Here is a 16,188-nt window from a genome sequence, read left to right as displayed (position 1 = left end):
CATTATTTTCGTCACTGAGATAGAAACTCTGAAACTAGATAAGTAGTTTAATACCTGCTGTTTTGTAGTGCCAAATCCAAATCAGCTGGTCTCTCTCTGATTAATTAAGAGATCTTGTGAACACGAAAGCAGGAAGAGATTAGCACTTCAAACTTTTTCCAACACAGCAGACTCGTTTTTCCATCACTTCTCAGGCATAGTTTATAATAATCGTTCAAGATGGCAAGGAAATTTCACATTCCCCCAAACAGCAGATCTTGCACGAAAGGGGTGAAATGAAACAGGTTATTGTATAAACATTATTTACACGCATATGCACCAATAGATCCCATTTCAGTTTTTTGGATTTAACCTTTTGTTGGAAAAACTGAATCACAGAATTCACAGACGTCCTTTAGATTGATAAGCACGGACACTTTCAGACCAAAACACACACACACACACACAAACATACACACACACAACTCACGTACTTACATATTCTGCAACCTCGTCACACACACACACACACACATACACACCTCTTGGGAGCAAGATCGAAGTAGCTGCCAGATTAGCGAAAGGAAAGACGAAATTGTTGCTCTCGACGTCAGAAAAGAAAACAGATGTGAGATGGGCCAATATTCTCTCTCTCTCTCTCTCTCTCTCTCTCTTCTCTCTCTCTCTCTCTCTCTCGCTGCCACAAAGGAGTATGAATAAAGGGAAGAGAAATAAGAAAAATTCTAGGGTTATTCTGGTAACATCTTATGGAAATACTATGTGATTGTCATGTTGTTTAGTCCAAGGTCTGCATGTGTAGATTTTTTACCTTCACCGACGAAGCTTGACAGAAGAAGTTACTCAAGGACTCGTTTCTCTTATGTTTTTCGTTTTTTTTTTTTTTTTTTTTTTTGTCCACAAGATTTCTCTCAAAGTTGTTGATGGATTTCAAATAAAGTTTCGCAGATAGTGAAGTCGTACCAAGGAAGAACTGGATGCTCTCTCTCTCTCTCTCTCTCTCTCTCTCTCTCTCTCTCTCTCTCTCTCTCTTTTGTGATGTGATGCTTCCAAAAGTTATTGATGGATTCCAGTGAAATCTTGTGGAACTTTTGACTGTGTGTGGGTTTTATGAAGTTATGTCGCACGCATAGGCATATTACAGTATGGTAGCTCCTAGGGGAAAAAAGTGACAATCGCTTCAACATTTATCCTTTAACTGCTAAACATGTTTTAATGCTAATGCTGTCAACCTATTCGTAACATGTATGCGTTAAGTTTCCAACTTATTGATGACATGTTTGATTGTAGTGTAGACGAACCCCTCATGTTCAAAGCTGTTTTAGTAAATGTACATTTTTGTGAAATTAAGTCAAACATTTCTTCTCGCAAAGTCATAATCACATACACAGAACAAACACCTTCCCTTGAGTTAAGAAGCAAAGTTACAGATGGAAGATGTTAAAGTAGTTAGAAACAATTATGACACAAATGACAAAGCAACTTGACACTTAATTTCCAGGTGTCACATACACACTCATACACATTATATAGTACTATCTGTAGTTACAGTATTTATCAGACCCCACCAACAAGCATTCACATACATACAAACATTATAGAAACATACAAATCTGGCTCAGTATCTCTCCTTAACACCGTTATTTACAAACAGAGATATAAGCTTCATCAACATTCACCTTTGACCGTTATTTACAAAACATAAAGGTGTTCATAAACATTAAAAACACCTGCGCCTTCACAAACATTATATACACTTACAAATCTCACCAACACCTCTGGCATTGGCAAGGATTATAAATACACGCGTGGGTGTCTCGATATTGTACATCCTCTCACACAAACATTATATACACAAACAGATGAACATCACCAACAGCAATACTCTCCCAGGCATTATATACACATACAGGTAAACCTCACAGACAGGTAAACCTCATTTACAGGTAATATTTACATTATAGATTTCTCCCCAGAAACATTCATACAGCCTTTGTACTCATACACAGATAAACCAGGTCAATATTCGCTCACTCACAAACGTTATATACAAACATACAGAACATACAGACACAACTCTCATGCAGCTCCATCCTGGCAGTCACAAACATGTGCTCAAAGTTCCCAAACGACCAGAGGAGAAGAAGGAGAAGGAGAAGAAGCAGGAGGAGGAGGAGGAGGAGATAGAAGACCTCATCATAGGCCGTTCAGGAGCATAAACACAGACGCTAGACCTAAGGTGACGGTGAAGGCGCTGTCGATGGGCGGAGCGGACGCCCTCTGCATGGCCGCTGGGGTCTCCCCTGAAAGGGCGGACAAGAACAAGAATTAGACGGAGGTGATGATGATGATGATGATGATGATGAAAGGGGACTTCAGTATATGCTACACAGTTAGACCTATACTCTGTTTTTTTCCATATGTCCATCTGACTGTGGTGTTTTCGCATGGTAACAATGCGTCCCGGCCTTTAAATAGTTACGCTATGTGTAAGTTTTAGGTAAATAAAAGGATATCTGGGTGTACATTTGCAACTGAAAAGTGTTTTAGTAATTTACTGTATGCGAATTACACCGTTAATATTCGAAATAGGATACTATTTAAAGCCCGGGACACAGTGTTACCATGCGTAAACACCACAGGCGGATGGACAGATGGAAAAAAACAGAGTATAGTCTACTAAAGCCTGTGGTGTTCGTAGCCGCAGATCTCGTTATAGGTTCTTTTCTTTTGTATTTTGTTTTGTTTATTTTGTCTCTCCTGAAAGGGCGGACAAGAGCAAGAATTAGACGAAGAGATGATGATGGTGAATGGGGGGGTGGGGGGGGGGGCGGGGGGGTGGGGGACGAAAGGGGACGTGTCATAATTCGCTACATAATTAGACCTAGTCTACTTGAATCGTGTGGTGTTGTCATTAGCCCACAGATCTCGTTATGGGTTCTTTTGTTTTGTTTTGTTTTATTTATTTTGTCCTCTCCTGAAAGGGAGGACAAGAACAAGAATGAGACGAAGGAGATGATGAAGATGATGGGGATGGGGGATGGGTGAGTGGGGGGGGGGGGGGGGGGGGGGGTGGGGGGGGGGGGGGGGGGGGGGGGGCGAAAGGGACCTCATTATTCGCTACATAACTAGACCTAGTCTACTTATAGCTTGTGGTGTTCGTAACCACAGATCTCGCTATGGGTTCTTTTGTTTTGTTTTGTTTATTTTGTCTCCTGAAAGGGTAGACAAGAACAAGAATTAGACGAAGGCGATGATGACGATGAATAGGGGGAGCTGGGGGGTGGTTTGGGGGGGGAGAGAAAGGGGATGTGTCATTATTTGGTGCATAATTAGACCGACTCACTAAAACCTGTGGTGTTCGTAACCACAGATTTCGTTATGGGTTCTTTTGTTTTGTGTTTATTTTTTGCCTTTTTTTGCGACTGAATCTCGTACAAAATGTGTAGTAGAATTAGGCTCATAGCATAATTAACCTAGTTTACCTAACGCGTTAGTACAATAACTCCCGAGATGGAAGTGTTTAATAAAAGGCCCTCAAAATATGAAGAGACTTCTAAATCTATCTCTGTGCCGAAAGCCTCTAGCCTTCGAACATATACGAAAATTAAAACTTTCAGCTCGTATTCCACGCAATGCTTCACAAAATCCTTAATGACAGAACCCGGATCATCAAAAGGGAGATATATATTCTCCATCTCACAGACGGAAGTCAGTTCCTAAACCTCGCGCACAAACTGCAAAAAAAAAAAAATGAATAAGTAAATAGCTTTTTGGCGGGCACTTCCGTCCTGAATTTTCCACGACGCGCGAACCACAGAGGTGTAATTAAGAGGCTCTCTCTCTCCTCTCTCTCTCTCTCTCTCTCTCTCTCTCTCTCTCTCTCTGTGAAAACGGAGTTTAATCAGGGGAGCTCGTCATGAATATACTCGGTAAAGTCGTTGGAGATAATAATAATAATAATAATATAAAACATTTCCAAATCAGGAGACGACTCCAAAGGGACTTCGTGCCTGGGAATTAAAAGTTCTCTTACAGTTATTTACGTCCGGGTGAAACCAGCGGCAACGCGATGTGAAGTTTCATTTTTAACCCGCAGTTGAAATTGCAATTTTCTTCAATGATGGGAAATGCTTCAGAATATTAGATATTAAATCCCTCTGTGGAATTAGCTAGGCACGATCTCCGCCACGATTTGTGAACGAATTCAGTCGAAATTCTTGATAATAACAATAATAATAATAATAACTTTGCCTAATTTCCTAATTTTGTTTAAACTTTTCTCGTTCGCTTTTGAAATAAGTCATATTCCAACAAAAATATTTTGGACTGGTCAGAACTGACATTACGAATAGCCAGTATGTTAAACCTAACAATACTTAACTATCGAATCCCGTTTTCTTAATCAGATTAAAAATAAATTTTAGGAGAACCTGAATATTTTTATTAATCATCTATGAGTAATTCTAACTTTATTATCACATTAAGTGTATAATTAGACATTCTCAAGTGACATAGGATATAGTAAGTATAAAAAAAAAAGACTAAAGACAATAATAGCATCAGACCGTCTTCGGCAACTCGCAAAACGAAGCAGCCAATGGCATACCTGTGATAACATGAAGGATGATGAAAGAAGGCCTGGCATTGGCTGGCATGCAGGTGTAGTTCCCAGACGCCTTTTTCTCGACTTTTTGAATCCGGAGTCTGCTCTCGCCTCCCTGGCTAATGACGGTGATCTGGAATAATATATATGTTGTCATTTCGTTATGGTAATTTAATCATTAGTTGTCAATGGGCTAAGATAATATATGATATTACAAGTTTTATGTAAATCTCTATGTTACTGAATTATTACATTACATAAATATTTACATGATATATATATATATATATATATATATATATATATATATATATATATATATATATATATGTGTGTGTGTGTGTGGTGTGTGTGTTTGTGTGTGTATGTATATGTATATTATAAATGTACATATATAAATATATATATATATATATATATATATATATATATATATATATATATATACATATATATTTACTGTGTGTATACGAAAACCCTTTAACGAAAATTAATCACCAAGCGTAATAACCATTAACCGTCAAAAACAGACAAAATTAGTACAAAACAAGCATATATTTCGGCTGACACTAAACAGCCCTGATCACTAGCATGATTTTCCCGTTTTAATCTTATAACTTCTGAACGCATTAAAATCTAGACAGAGATAGAGGTGACGGACTTTATATTAAAATAAACGAATTAAACGCCAGAGGGGCACCTTACCTTCTCGTCAGCGTTGTAATTGATCATGTCGTTGCCGTGGTACCAGAAGACGTAGCTGGGAGGTTCCGTGAAGTGTCGTAACCTGCACCACAGCGTGACGTCACTGCCCTCCTGGGCGTAGAAGTCTGGAGCCCCCGTGATCTCTGACATAGTCTCTGTGGAAGACGAAGAGGAGGTTTTGATAGGATTGTTGTTAGAGATTTTTGATTGTAGGTTTTTGTCAAGAGTTTTTTTATATTAGCTGAAAGTATCTTAGTAGAGATGAGGTTTTAATAGGATTGTTTTAGACATATTTTTGTCAAGAGTTTTTGATATTAGCTGAAATCATCTTTGTAGACGAAGAAGTAGCTTTAATAGGATTGTTGCCAGAGATTTTCTATTGTGGGTTTTTGAAGGAGTTTTTTATATTAGCTAAAATCATCTAAGTAGAGATGAAGTTTTAATAGGATTGTTATTAGAGGTTTTGGACTATAGGTTTTTGTAAAGAGTTTTTGATGTTAGCTAAAATTATCTTAGTAGGGGTGAGGTTTCAATAGGATTGTTATTAGAGATTTTTAACCGTATGTTTTTGTAGAGTTTTTGATATCAACTGAAATCATTTGTGTAGGAGATGAAGAAAAAGAAGAAGGTTTAATAGGATTGTTATTAGAGATATTTGATTGTGAGTATGCAATAGAGTTTTTGGTGTAGCTTTTCTTGTTTATATTGATTTGTATTGGCGAATTGTTGGGAGATGATGATGATATAATATAATAATAATAATAATAATAATAATAATAATAATAATAATAATAATAATAATAATAATAATAATAATAATAATAATAATAATAATAATAACTTTACTTGTCTACTTTTTCTACCATAATTCAAATATATGAAGGTAGAAGGAATTTTAGTAAAATACATTTTTGTTTTATTTTGGTTTTATCATCACACAATGAATATTTATCTATATTGTGTCTTTCTTATCTTATCAATTAGTGTTTACATACATATTCTTAATTAACACTCTCTCTCTCTCTCTCTCTCTCTCTCTCTCTCTCTCTCTCTCTCTCTCTCTCTCTCTGTAAGTTATCCCAAACCTCCAATAAAAGTTTTCTTTTTATCACCGTCCTCACATCCTGTAAACGACCAATTTGCCCTCAACACGGTTCTCATTGAATGATTGCATTGCTGTCCTGGCGTCGCCAAACGTCCACGAGCAGAGATCCATTTCTCTCTCTCTCTCTCTCTCTCTCGATTTTTTAGCTTTTGTATTATAGAAACAATGAGGGAAATTTAATTATTTGAAAACCAATCACATGAACATTCGGACCAATTCATGAAGAGTGTGCTCTCTCTCTCTCTCTCTCTCTCTCGACTACGAACTTTTCGTCCAGCTCAGGCGATGACCCTCAGGAAGATGGAAGACCCACCGCCTTCTTGAACCGCAATATTGCTTTCTGGCTCCTGCTGTTTCCTCTCTGACTAATATTGGATGTTTCTGCCGTTGATAACTTTTACTGATACTTTACCTGATGTGTCGGTTTGTATTTTTTAGTTTCTTTAGTACTCTGAAGTTCTTAGTTTATGTATTAAATGTGATCAAGAGCTTAGGGTACTTTGCACTATCAGCGAGAGGTCTTGGATTTGCTTTTCCATGGCGTAGAGAAAAGATTAAGGTAATATATATATATATATATATATATATATATATATATATATATATATATATATATATATAATATATATATATGTGTGTGTGTGTGTGTGTGTGTGTGTATGCCCCAAAGACTCCTTAAATCCTCATATTCCGCACCAGACAGCGTCAGAAGCCGGAGACCAATAAATCCCTTAATTACATTTTGGCGTGAAATTTCTATCGCAGACTATCCAAAAGCCTTTCCTGATAGTCGCTAGTAAGTTTGGTGGAAGGTTTAATTGATATAGATCTGGTGGGTAGTCGACCATCAAACATTTGGGATAACTTTGGGACAAGAAAGCCAAGACCGAAGATTTTTTGTTTCGTGTCTTGCTAAAGTGTCGTCTCTGTTTGGTTGGTTTTGATCTGGGATTTTCTTCTTCTTCTTTTTCTTCTTCTTCTTCTTCTTCTTCCTTTTGTTGAATGGGGCATGTGGTCCCTTCATTATAATTTTTTTTTCTTTCTAGCTGTTATCCTATTCGACTGGGTGGTGTTTATAGTGTGGGGTTCCGGGTTGCATCCCGCCTCCTCCTTATGAGTCCATCACTTTTCTCACTATGTGCGCTGTTTCCAGGACCACACTCTTCTGCATGAGTCCTGGAGCTACTTCAGCATCTAGTTTTTCCAGGTTCCTTTTCAGGGATTTTTGGATCGTGCCTTGTGTTCCTGTGATTATGGGTACAATCTCCACTGGCATATCCCATATTATTATTATTATTATTATTATTATTATTATTATTATTATTATTATTATTATTATTATTATTATTATTATTATTCGGAGGACAGACCTCTAAGTATATAGAACAATATGGAGCAAGCCCACCACAGCGGGACACTGAATTGAAATTCAAGATTACAAAGAATATTATGGTGTTCAATTGAAAGAAGTAACAGAAAAAAAAGTAATTCAAGAAATGATCGAATACTCGACAGACTTTCCAGACACTGGTTCATTATTTTACCTCAGTCTTTAGGAATGGGACGAATTTTCTGCTCAAGAAAAAGACGACTTTTTATTTTAGAAAGAATGCTTCTTTCAGAAATGGACGACTTTTTTTTTTTTAACAAATGGGAGGACCTTTTTTCCCGGAAAATGGGGCGACTTTTTTTAACAGGACGACTTTTATTCTCAGAAAAAGTAAGACGATTTTTTTCTTGTCAATAGAAAAAATAGGACGACTTTTTCATAGGACGACTTTTATTTTCACAAATGGGGTGACCTTTTTCACTAAAAATGGGACGACTTTTTCGCAAAAAAAAAAAAAAAAAAAAAAAAAATTGACGACTTAATTTTAAAAAATAGGGCGACTTTTCTTCTCATGAAAAATGGGACGGCTTAGTTAATAAGGACGACTTTTTCACACACCAAAAAAAAAAAAAAAAAAAAAAAAAAATTCGGCCGATTTTTAAAAATAGAACATTGTTTTTTTAAATAGGAATTGTTATTCAGATAGGACGACTTTTCCGAAGAGTCGCCTCAGCGACTGATGATGAATCTTTCAGTCGCTTCTTAATTGGACGGAAAGTTGAGAGGCGGAATTGTTGGTAACTCCCGAATTCCAACTGCCATTTTTCACGGCTCGTTTTTAATTAAAACCAATGGGATGTTTTTTGTGGGGGCCAGGAAATGAGGGGTTGGAGGTGAGATTGGCGGGGGGGGGGGGGGGGGGGGGGGGGGGGGGGGAGGGGGGGGGGGGGACGCTCTGTGATGCGTCTCAGCTTTCTCCTTTTGGCAAATGCTAGATATTTGCTCTTGCTTTCTTCTATTTTCTCTTATTTCCTCTTATTCTCTCTTGGCCAGTTTAACTATTTAATTCCATTCTGTCTTGACAACAGGCAGTAAGCTTAAAAGGACCATAAATTTATATATTTTTAATTTCAAATCGATTTCTAGAATTATGGTGACCTCTAGCCACGCTAGCTTTTAAGATCTGAGGACGGACAGGAAAAAAGTGCGGACAGAAAATAAGTACCGACGGACGGACAAAGAGCCGCCTCAAAACCTTTCATTTACACAAAACTACAAATATGCATGAATTCCCCTCAAAGGTCTGAACTATAGTAGATTTACATCAACCGTGCATTTGATGTCTAGGCCCGTCCCTCACGACGCTCCTGATTGGCTGTTGATAAGCCAATCACAGGGCTGGAAACTCTCAGTCTCTCGATAGAGTTCACATGGGCAGGATGTGTGTTCCACCTCTCCTGACGTATCCCTCAGCCTATTTGAACTCGAGAGAGAGAGAGAGACTGAGAGTTTCCAGCCCTGTCATTGGCTTATCAACAGCCAATCAGGAGCCTCGTAAGGGATGGGCCTAGACATCAAATGCACTTTCAATAACAGATCGAATTAGATAACCTGATTTCGCACGTCCCGCCTGCAACGGATTCGCAACATTACAGTTGCCAACGACCGCCTGAATATTCGACTCGTTTCCTGCAAGGGCGGAGACGAAGCACTGGTAGCTGGGACATCAGACGATGACACAGATGGACGATGTTATTAAATTTTGGGAATTTGCATAGTTAATTGGCGGTCTCCAACGAGGAGAGAGAGAGGGTGGTGTTGGGGGGAAAAGAGAGACAGAGAAAGAGAAAGAGAGAGAGAGAGAGGTTCAGGCATTTTTTCTATATCTGTAATATGAACGTTACATAATCTCAAGGAAAATAAACAAACAATTAACCTCGGCCGTAAGGTTTGTCATCAAAGGCTTCATTGATTTAGCTTTTTGGAAGCTATGTCCCTCTTTGAATTAATAATTAAGTCAGTCTTAAGGATGGTCCTGATACTGAAGTCACAAGAGTCTCTCTCTCTCTCTCTCTCTCTCTCTCTCTCTCTCTCTGAGCATGTGAGTGTGATATCCATCTGGGTATGTCAAAAAAATTAGCAGACTGAAAATTACAAAACATTCCCGGATACGTACACGTATCTCTCTCTCTCTCTCTCTCTCTCTCTCTCTCTCTCTCTCTCTCTCTCTCTCTCTCTCTCACCGCCTTTGCGTCATCACTGAGGCACAGCTATCCCGAGCGGGTTCCGTGTTCATAAATCAGGGCTCTTACTTATTAACGGGGAACTTGAAACGGCCCCCAGATATCGCCATATCTTGTGTCTCCAGTCTTCGCCTCAGAAGGAGAGTAAATTAATTAAGATTTGCTTATTTTTTTCCTCTCTCTTTCTTTCTTTTTGTGCTCAGAGCTTGATTTTATTTATTCTAGATATCTTAGATTTTCCTAAGTCTTTACATGATGGATTAAAGATATATTTTAGGTTATAAATTATTATAATGAGCTTTTTTCTATGTACGGTTTTCTCTTTCTTTTTTTATGCTCTGATCTAGATTTTTTATTTTGGAGATATTATATTTTTCTAAGTCTTTTCGAGTTGGATTGAAAATATTTTCATGGTTATAAATTATTATCATGACCTTTTTTCTATGCACTTTTTATTACCCTTTTATTACCGTGAGGGCAGAGACACCGCCCCCCCTCCCCCCCCCCCCCCCCCCCCCCCCCCCCCCCCCCCCCCCCCCGGCCTTTCCATTTCCACTCTCATGTAACCCACCAAAAACAAATAAATAAATAAACAAATAAAAGTCTTCTCAATCTTGGCCATTCCGAGCGATAGAAGAGGCGCCCCTTTGCAAGCGACCACGTTGATTGATTGATTGATTGAGCGATTCGGGGAAAGAGCACAATAAACACAACCGCACAAATCCATCGACGGGGACGAGAAAGAAAGAAGGAAACTCATTACCACCCGAAAAGCCGCCCTGTAATAAAGAGCAGACTATAAGTGATGAGTTCTACGGAGTGCTAATAAACCTTGGCAGTGTTCCTCTCCATTTGCAATCCCTTCCTCATCTCTCTCTCTCCTCTCTCTCTCTCCAGACCTCCATACTCACCTCCCTTCCACCACTGGGTAATAATGTCCCACATCTTCATTTCCTTACCCCCTTCCCCCCAACATCTCCTACCCCCTCCTACAGGGCATCCCATCATCCACCATCCACAATCAGTCCCTTTAAGCAGCGACCTCCATTGTGACACTTAATACCTCAAACACGCCTCATTCCGTGGGGTCACTTTCCTCGTCTGTCGGTCGTTTCGTAATTCCCGTCCCATACCTTCCCTGATGTTCGGGGTGGGGGCGGGGTGGGGGTGGGGGGCGGTTTAGCGAGAGGTCTGACGAACGGACGGCGGAATACGTGTGGAAAAAATATGCTTATGAATGAATATTGTAACCCTTATTTAGATGCTATTTCTCCCCCCCAAAATCAAATCTATTGTGTCCAGTCATAAGGACCACATTCCGCCAAATTCTCGTCAAACTTCCAGACGTAATTTTTAGCGTGATGCTAAAAGTAAACAATAAACGAAAAGAATAAAAAAAATTATATATAAAACCTTCTGGGCGATGGTGTTTATTCACCACCCTCATGACACCTGCCTAGGAGACCTTTCCGTAATTACACGTGTGATTAAGGGCTTGCGCCCCCTGACGATTCAACAATGCCGTCCAGGTGCTCTGACGCGAAGTGTTGCATTAGTATCTCAGGCTTTTGGCCTCGTCATGTAACTTTAAGCTCTGTTCCTCCTCCTCCTTCCCTCCTCCTCCTCCTCCTCCTCCTCCTCCTCCAGGTAGACTCTTTCACCTTTACCCCACCGCAAGTCTGACGCAGTTTATTCACCCCGAGCACAAGAGGGCAAAAGAGATTTGTCTGCAATCGAAAGTTGAACTTCCGAGATCAACTCTAACGCGATTTGCGAAAGGCTTCTCGGGTCGTTCATGCAAAGCTCCTCTCTCAAGGCTAAAGGGGCTTGTTTTTTGACGTTCTTGGAAAACAGGGATCTATCAGGTAGACTGTTAAGTGTCTGGGTTATTCCAGGTGGCTGTCTTCCATTGATATATATCATTTAGTAATTTTTGGTTTTTGAAAGATAATATCTTCGTGCAATTCGGGTTTCATTCCTAGTTAAATTCTAAAAGGTGTTCTTGTGTTTTAACTCTAGATTGTCAACAATTATCTTTAGTACCTAAAAAGTAAATGCTATTTCCGTTTTAAATAAAATAAAAATCTATTTAGTCTTTCATTTTCATATATTACTTAAACATGGCTCATTATCAAGGGCATTTTCGATATTTCTCTCTCTCTCTCTCTCTCTCTCTCTCTCTCTCTCTCTCTCTCCTTTCCTTGCTTTGAAGTTAACGTACTTATCAGAATGAGTGCAGAACCTTCCCAATATAGAATGGAAACTTTTTTTTCTTACTTTGTTAGATATATGGTAGTGTCTCTAGTTAGCTGTGAATATAAATTTGGCCTTCTAACTTGAAGACATATTAACCCTTAATGGACGGATAGCTCCTCAGGAGTATTAATAACCGGTTTGGGGTGGTGGACGGATTGATCTTGTAGATAAGCAATATTAAAGTTCCCTGGGTCAAGTTTTACTGAGGTTGACTTAAGTTTGCAAATAAGGTAAAAACTTTTCCAGAATGTTATTGATTCGTTTGTACTAATCCTGTCAATATATTGTCACATGTAAGAGTAGCTTTAGTGGCGATATGTATTTTCGTCCAAAAACTGTGGGGGTGTAGAGAGAGAGAGAGAGAGAGAGAGAGAGAGAGAGAGAGAGAGAGAGCGTACACAATACGCCTTTTGTTGTCTCTTCTCACTATTATACCTGACATCTACCTTCATAATCCACAAAGGAATTCAAAGAACTGTCAGTTTAATAAATATCTTGTTTTTGTATAACATCCTTTGATGCCCATCATATGAAAGTGACAACAACTATAAAAAAAATCTTCGTAGCTGGGAGATGTCAATAAGGCTGAAAGTTAACTACAGTACTTCTCATATTTTCATTTTCTGTTATACAAGCCACGCCCTCGGTATGACATTTTTTGTTTTCTGTTGGAATGTGGGCCCAGTCTTCCATAAGGGATTTCTACCTTATTTTTTTCGTTTTCCGTGAGGATGTCAACCCTGTCTTCCCATAAGGGATTCTTAGCTTATCTTTTCGTTTTCCGTGAGGATGTCAGCCCTGCCTTCCATAAGGGATTTTTAGCTTATATTTTCGTTTTCCGTCAGGTTGTGAGCCCTGTCACCCCATGAAGCATTTTTCGTTGATTTTTCGTTTTCCGTCAGGACGTGAGCCCAATTTCCTCATAAAGCAATTTTTGTTTCCCGCTGATATCGAGATACAGAATGTCACCCATATCTTATCAACTTTCTATAGGGAGAATTGGGAACTACTTTTCCGTGGGTCAGAAAGTCTTTGCATTTTTGGTAAAGATGTAGCCAATGCTACAAAAGGAAATCATATGGAATATAAAAATCTCTCCTCTCTTTATATCTACCTTCGCTGTGTCTGTCCAAGTGAAATTTAGTTTCCTTTTCAAAGAGGAAGAAATAATGTTGGGAAGAGTATAAAAAATTTTCACGTTCGTTGATATATGTTTAGAAATTTCTTTACTGTTAAACAGATCAAGTTAGCAGAAACTGAGTGAAATTATAAAAGGTAAGTCCTTAAATTCGCTGAACTTGTAAAGCAAATGATTCAGTTCTTTTCATTGTTGCATTACATAACCAAGTGTATGAATTACCAAAATGAATTTAGCATTTAGGAATATGGTTAAAACCAACAGGATTTTTTACATGGCCCCAGAATAGTCTTTTAGTTTCTGTAAAAGAAAACTATTGTCTTGGCTTTGTCTGTCCGTCCGCACTTTTTCCTGTCCTCCCTCATATCTTTAAAACTACTGAGGCTAGAGAGCTGCAAATTGGGTCGCTGATCATCCACCCTCCAATCATCAAACATACCAAATTGCAGCCCTCTAACCTCAATAGTTTTTATTTTATTTAAGGTTAAATTTAGCCTTAATCGTAGCCTTAATCGTGTGTCTGGCAACGATATAGCCCAAGCCACCACCGGACAGTAGTTAGTTCCATGGGCCGCGGCTCATACAGCATTCTAACCGAGACCATCTATTTTCTGTGGCCTTGATTACACGAGATACTGGAAACTCGATTGCGCAGAAACATTTTTTCACGCGTTTTCTTTTCTGCCTACCTCTCTTTTCCACACTCACTCTCCACTCACTCTCTCTATCCTTTCTCCAGCTACCTATCATTACCCTGGAGACTATAGTTCTATTCACTCCTACCCAGACAATTAACCTCAGAATAGCCAAAACCTTCAGCCTTCGTCGGTACTTACCTATGACGTTGAGACTGGCCAGGATGCCGATGGGGGGATGGGCTGACAGCTGACATTCGTACGTCCCGGAATCACGTACTTGGGCGTACTTGATATGCAGATTCCATTCCTACGGAGAGAAGCCAGGGGACAATTATACATTGTGAGACGTCGTTCTGTATTCCTGGTGTGTCGTATGAGTATGTGCATGAGTAAAGGTGTATATATATATATATATATATATATAATATATATATAATATATATATATATATATATATATATATATATATATATACATATATAACATATATATATATACATTATAATATATATTATATATACACAGAATGTACATATATATATATATATATATATATATATATATATATATATATATATATATATATATATATATACATGTATATATATGATATATATATATAATATATATATATAATATATCTGTGTGTGTGCGTGTCCTCCTGTTTACAAAGGCTATTTTTATTTCTGTGCATATATGTATAAGAGGATGTGCACAAGTATTTATTATTAAAACTGTGTGTGTGTATGTTCGTATGCCATGCCAGCATATATTGATGCTTACATACCTATACATATAAGTCCTTTTATATAAACCTGTTTGAACTAAACATTTTAAGTCAATTACATCAAAAAATAAAGTTGCATTCGAAATGAAATAAATCCAAATCCAATCTAAAACAGAAAGTATTTTTGTTTATCCCTCTGGGACACAGAGCTGCCATCAAAGTCGTAGGAATTTAGCCAAATTTCCATTTTGATAAGACAGTCAAATATACCGGAATATCTTATATACAGCATTAGCTTCTTCCTCTCTCTCTCTCTCTCTCTCTCTCTCTCTCTCTCTCTCTCTCTCACAATATATTCAAGGAGACAGGGAATACAAGTAAAATAAATATATATGGTACAATGTGATGTTGAAGGTTGGGGTTCGTGTAGGAATATGCACACCATAATGATACAGAGGCTTAGGGCATGGAATAATTTATTATTATTACTATTATTATTATTATTATTTTGCTCTATCGCAGTCCTCTAATTCGATTGGGTGGTATTTATAGTGTGGAGTTCCGGGTTGCATCCTGCCTCCTTAGGAGTCCATCACTTTTCTTACTATGTGCGCCGTTTCTAGGATCACACTCTTCTGCATGAGTCCTGGAGCTACTTCAGCCTCTAGTTTTTCCAGATTCCTTTTCAGGGATCTTGGGATCGTGCCTAGTGTTCCTATGATTATGGTTACAATTTCCGCTGGCATATCCCATATCCTTCTTATTTCTATTTTTAGGTCTTGATGATAACTTCTATTTTTTTCCTTTCTTCTCTTCAACTCTGGTGTCCCATGGTATTGCGACATCAGTGAGTGATACTTTCTTCTTGATTTTGTCAATCAACGTCACGTCTGTTCTATTTGCACGTATCACCCTATCTGTTCTGATACCATAGTCCCAGAGGATCTTTGCCTGATCGTTTTCTATCACACCCTCAGGTTGGTGTTCGTACCACTTATTACTGCAAGGTAGCTGATGTTTCTTGCACAGGCTCCAGTGGAGGGCTTTTGCTACTGAATAATGCCTCTTTTCGTTCTGGTTCTGTGCAAGTGCCGGACATTCGCTTGCTATGTGGTTTATGGTTTCATTTTTCATATTGCAATTCCTACATATGGGAGAGATGTCATTTCCATCTATCGTTCTTTGGACATATCTGGTTCTTAGGGCCTGATCTTGTGCCGCTGTTATCATTCCTTCAGTTTCCTTCTTGAGCTCTCCCCTCAGTAGCCATTGCCATGTGTCATCGCTGGCTAGTTCTTTAGTCTGTCTCATGTATTGTCCGTGCATTGGTTTGTTATGCCATTCCTCTGCTCTGCTTGTCTTTCTCCTGTCTGTATATTTGTGGGTCTTCGTCTACTTTTATCAGTCCTTCTTCCCATGCACTCTTGAGCCACTCGTCTTCAC

The 16,188-nt window shown here is 38.6% G+C and overlaps 1 protein-coding gene across 1 annotated transcript; it reads right to left on the bottom strand.

Moving 5' to 3' along the window:
• Positions 1 to 851: 851 nt before the first annotated feature.
• Positions 852 to 14,325, bottom strand: LOC135200246 (uncharacterized; the record flags this gene model as incomplete). Its single annotated transcript, XM_064228709.1, is given in 4 exon segments — positions 852 to 2,300; positions 4,607 to 4,736; positions 5,309 to 5,463; positions 14,217 to 14,325. Coding segments are annotated over 4 exon segments (501 nt in total), but the record flags the coding sequence as incomplete, so codon positions are not given.
• Between the last annotated feature and the right edge of the window lie 1,863 nt (positions 14,326 to 16,188).

Source organism: Macrobrachium nipponense, chromosome 23 (genome assembly GCF_015104395.2).
Source record: "Macrobrachium nipponense isolate FS-2020 chromosome 23, ASM1510439v2, whole genome shotgun sequence".
Taxonomy (NCBI): Eukaryota; Metazoa; Arthropoda; class Malacostraca; order Decapoda; family Palaemonidae; genus Macrobrachium; species Macrobrachium nipponense.
This window is presented reverse-complemented; position numbering and strand designations above follow the sequence as displayed.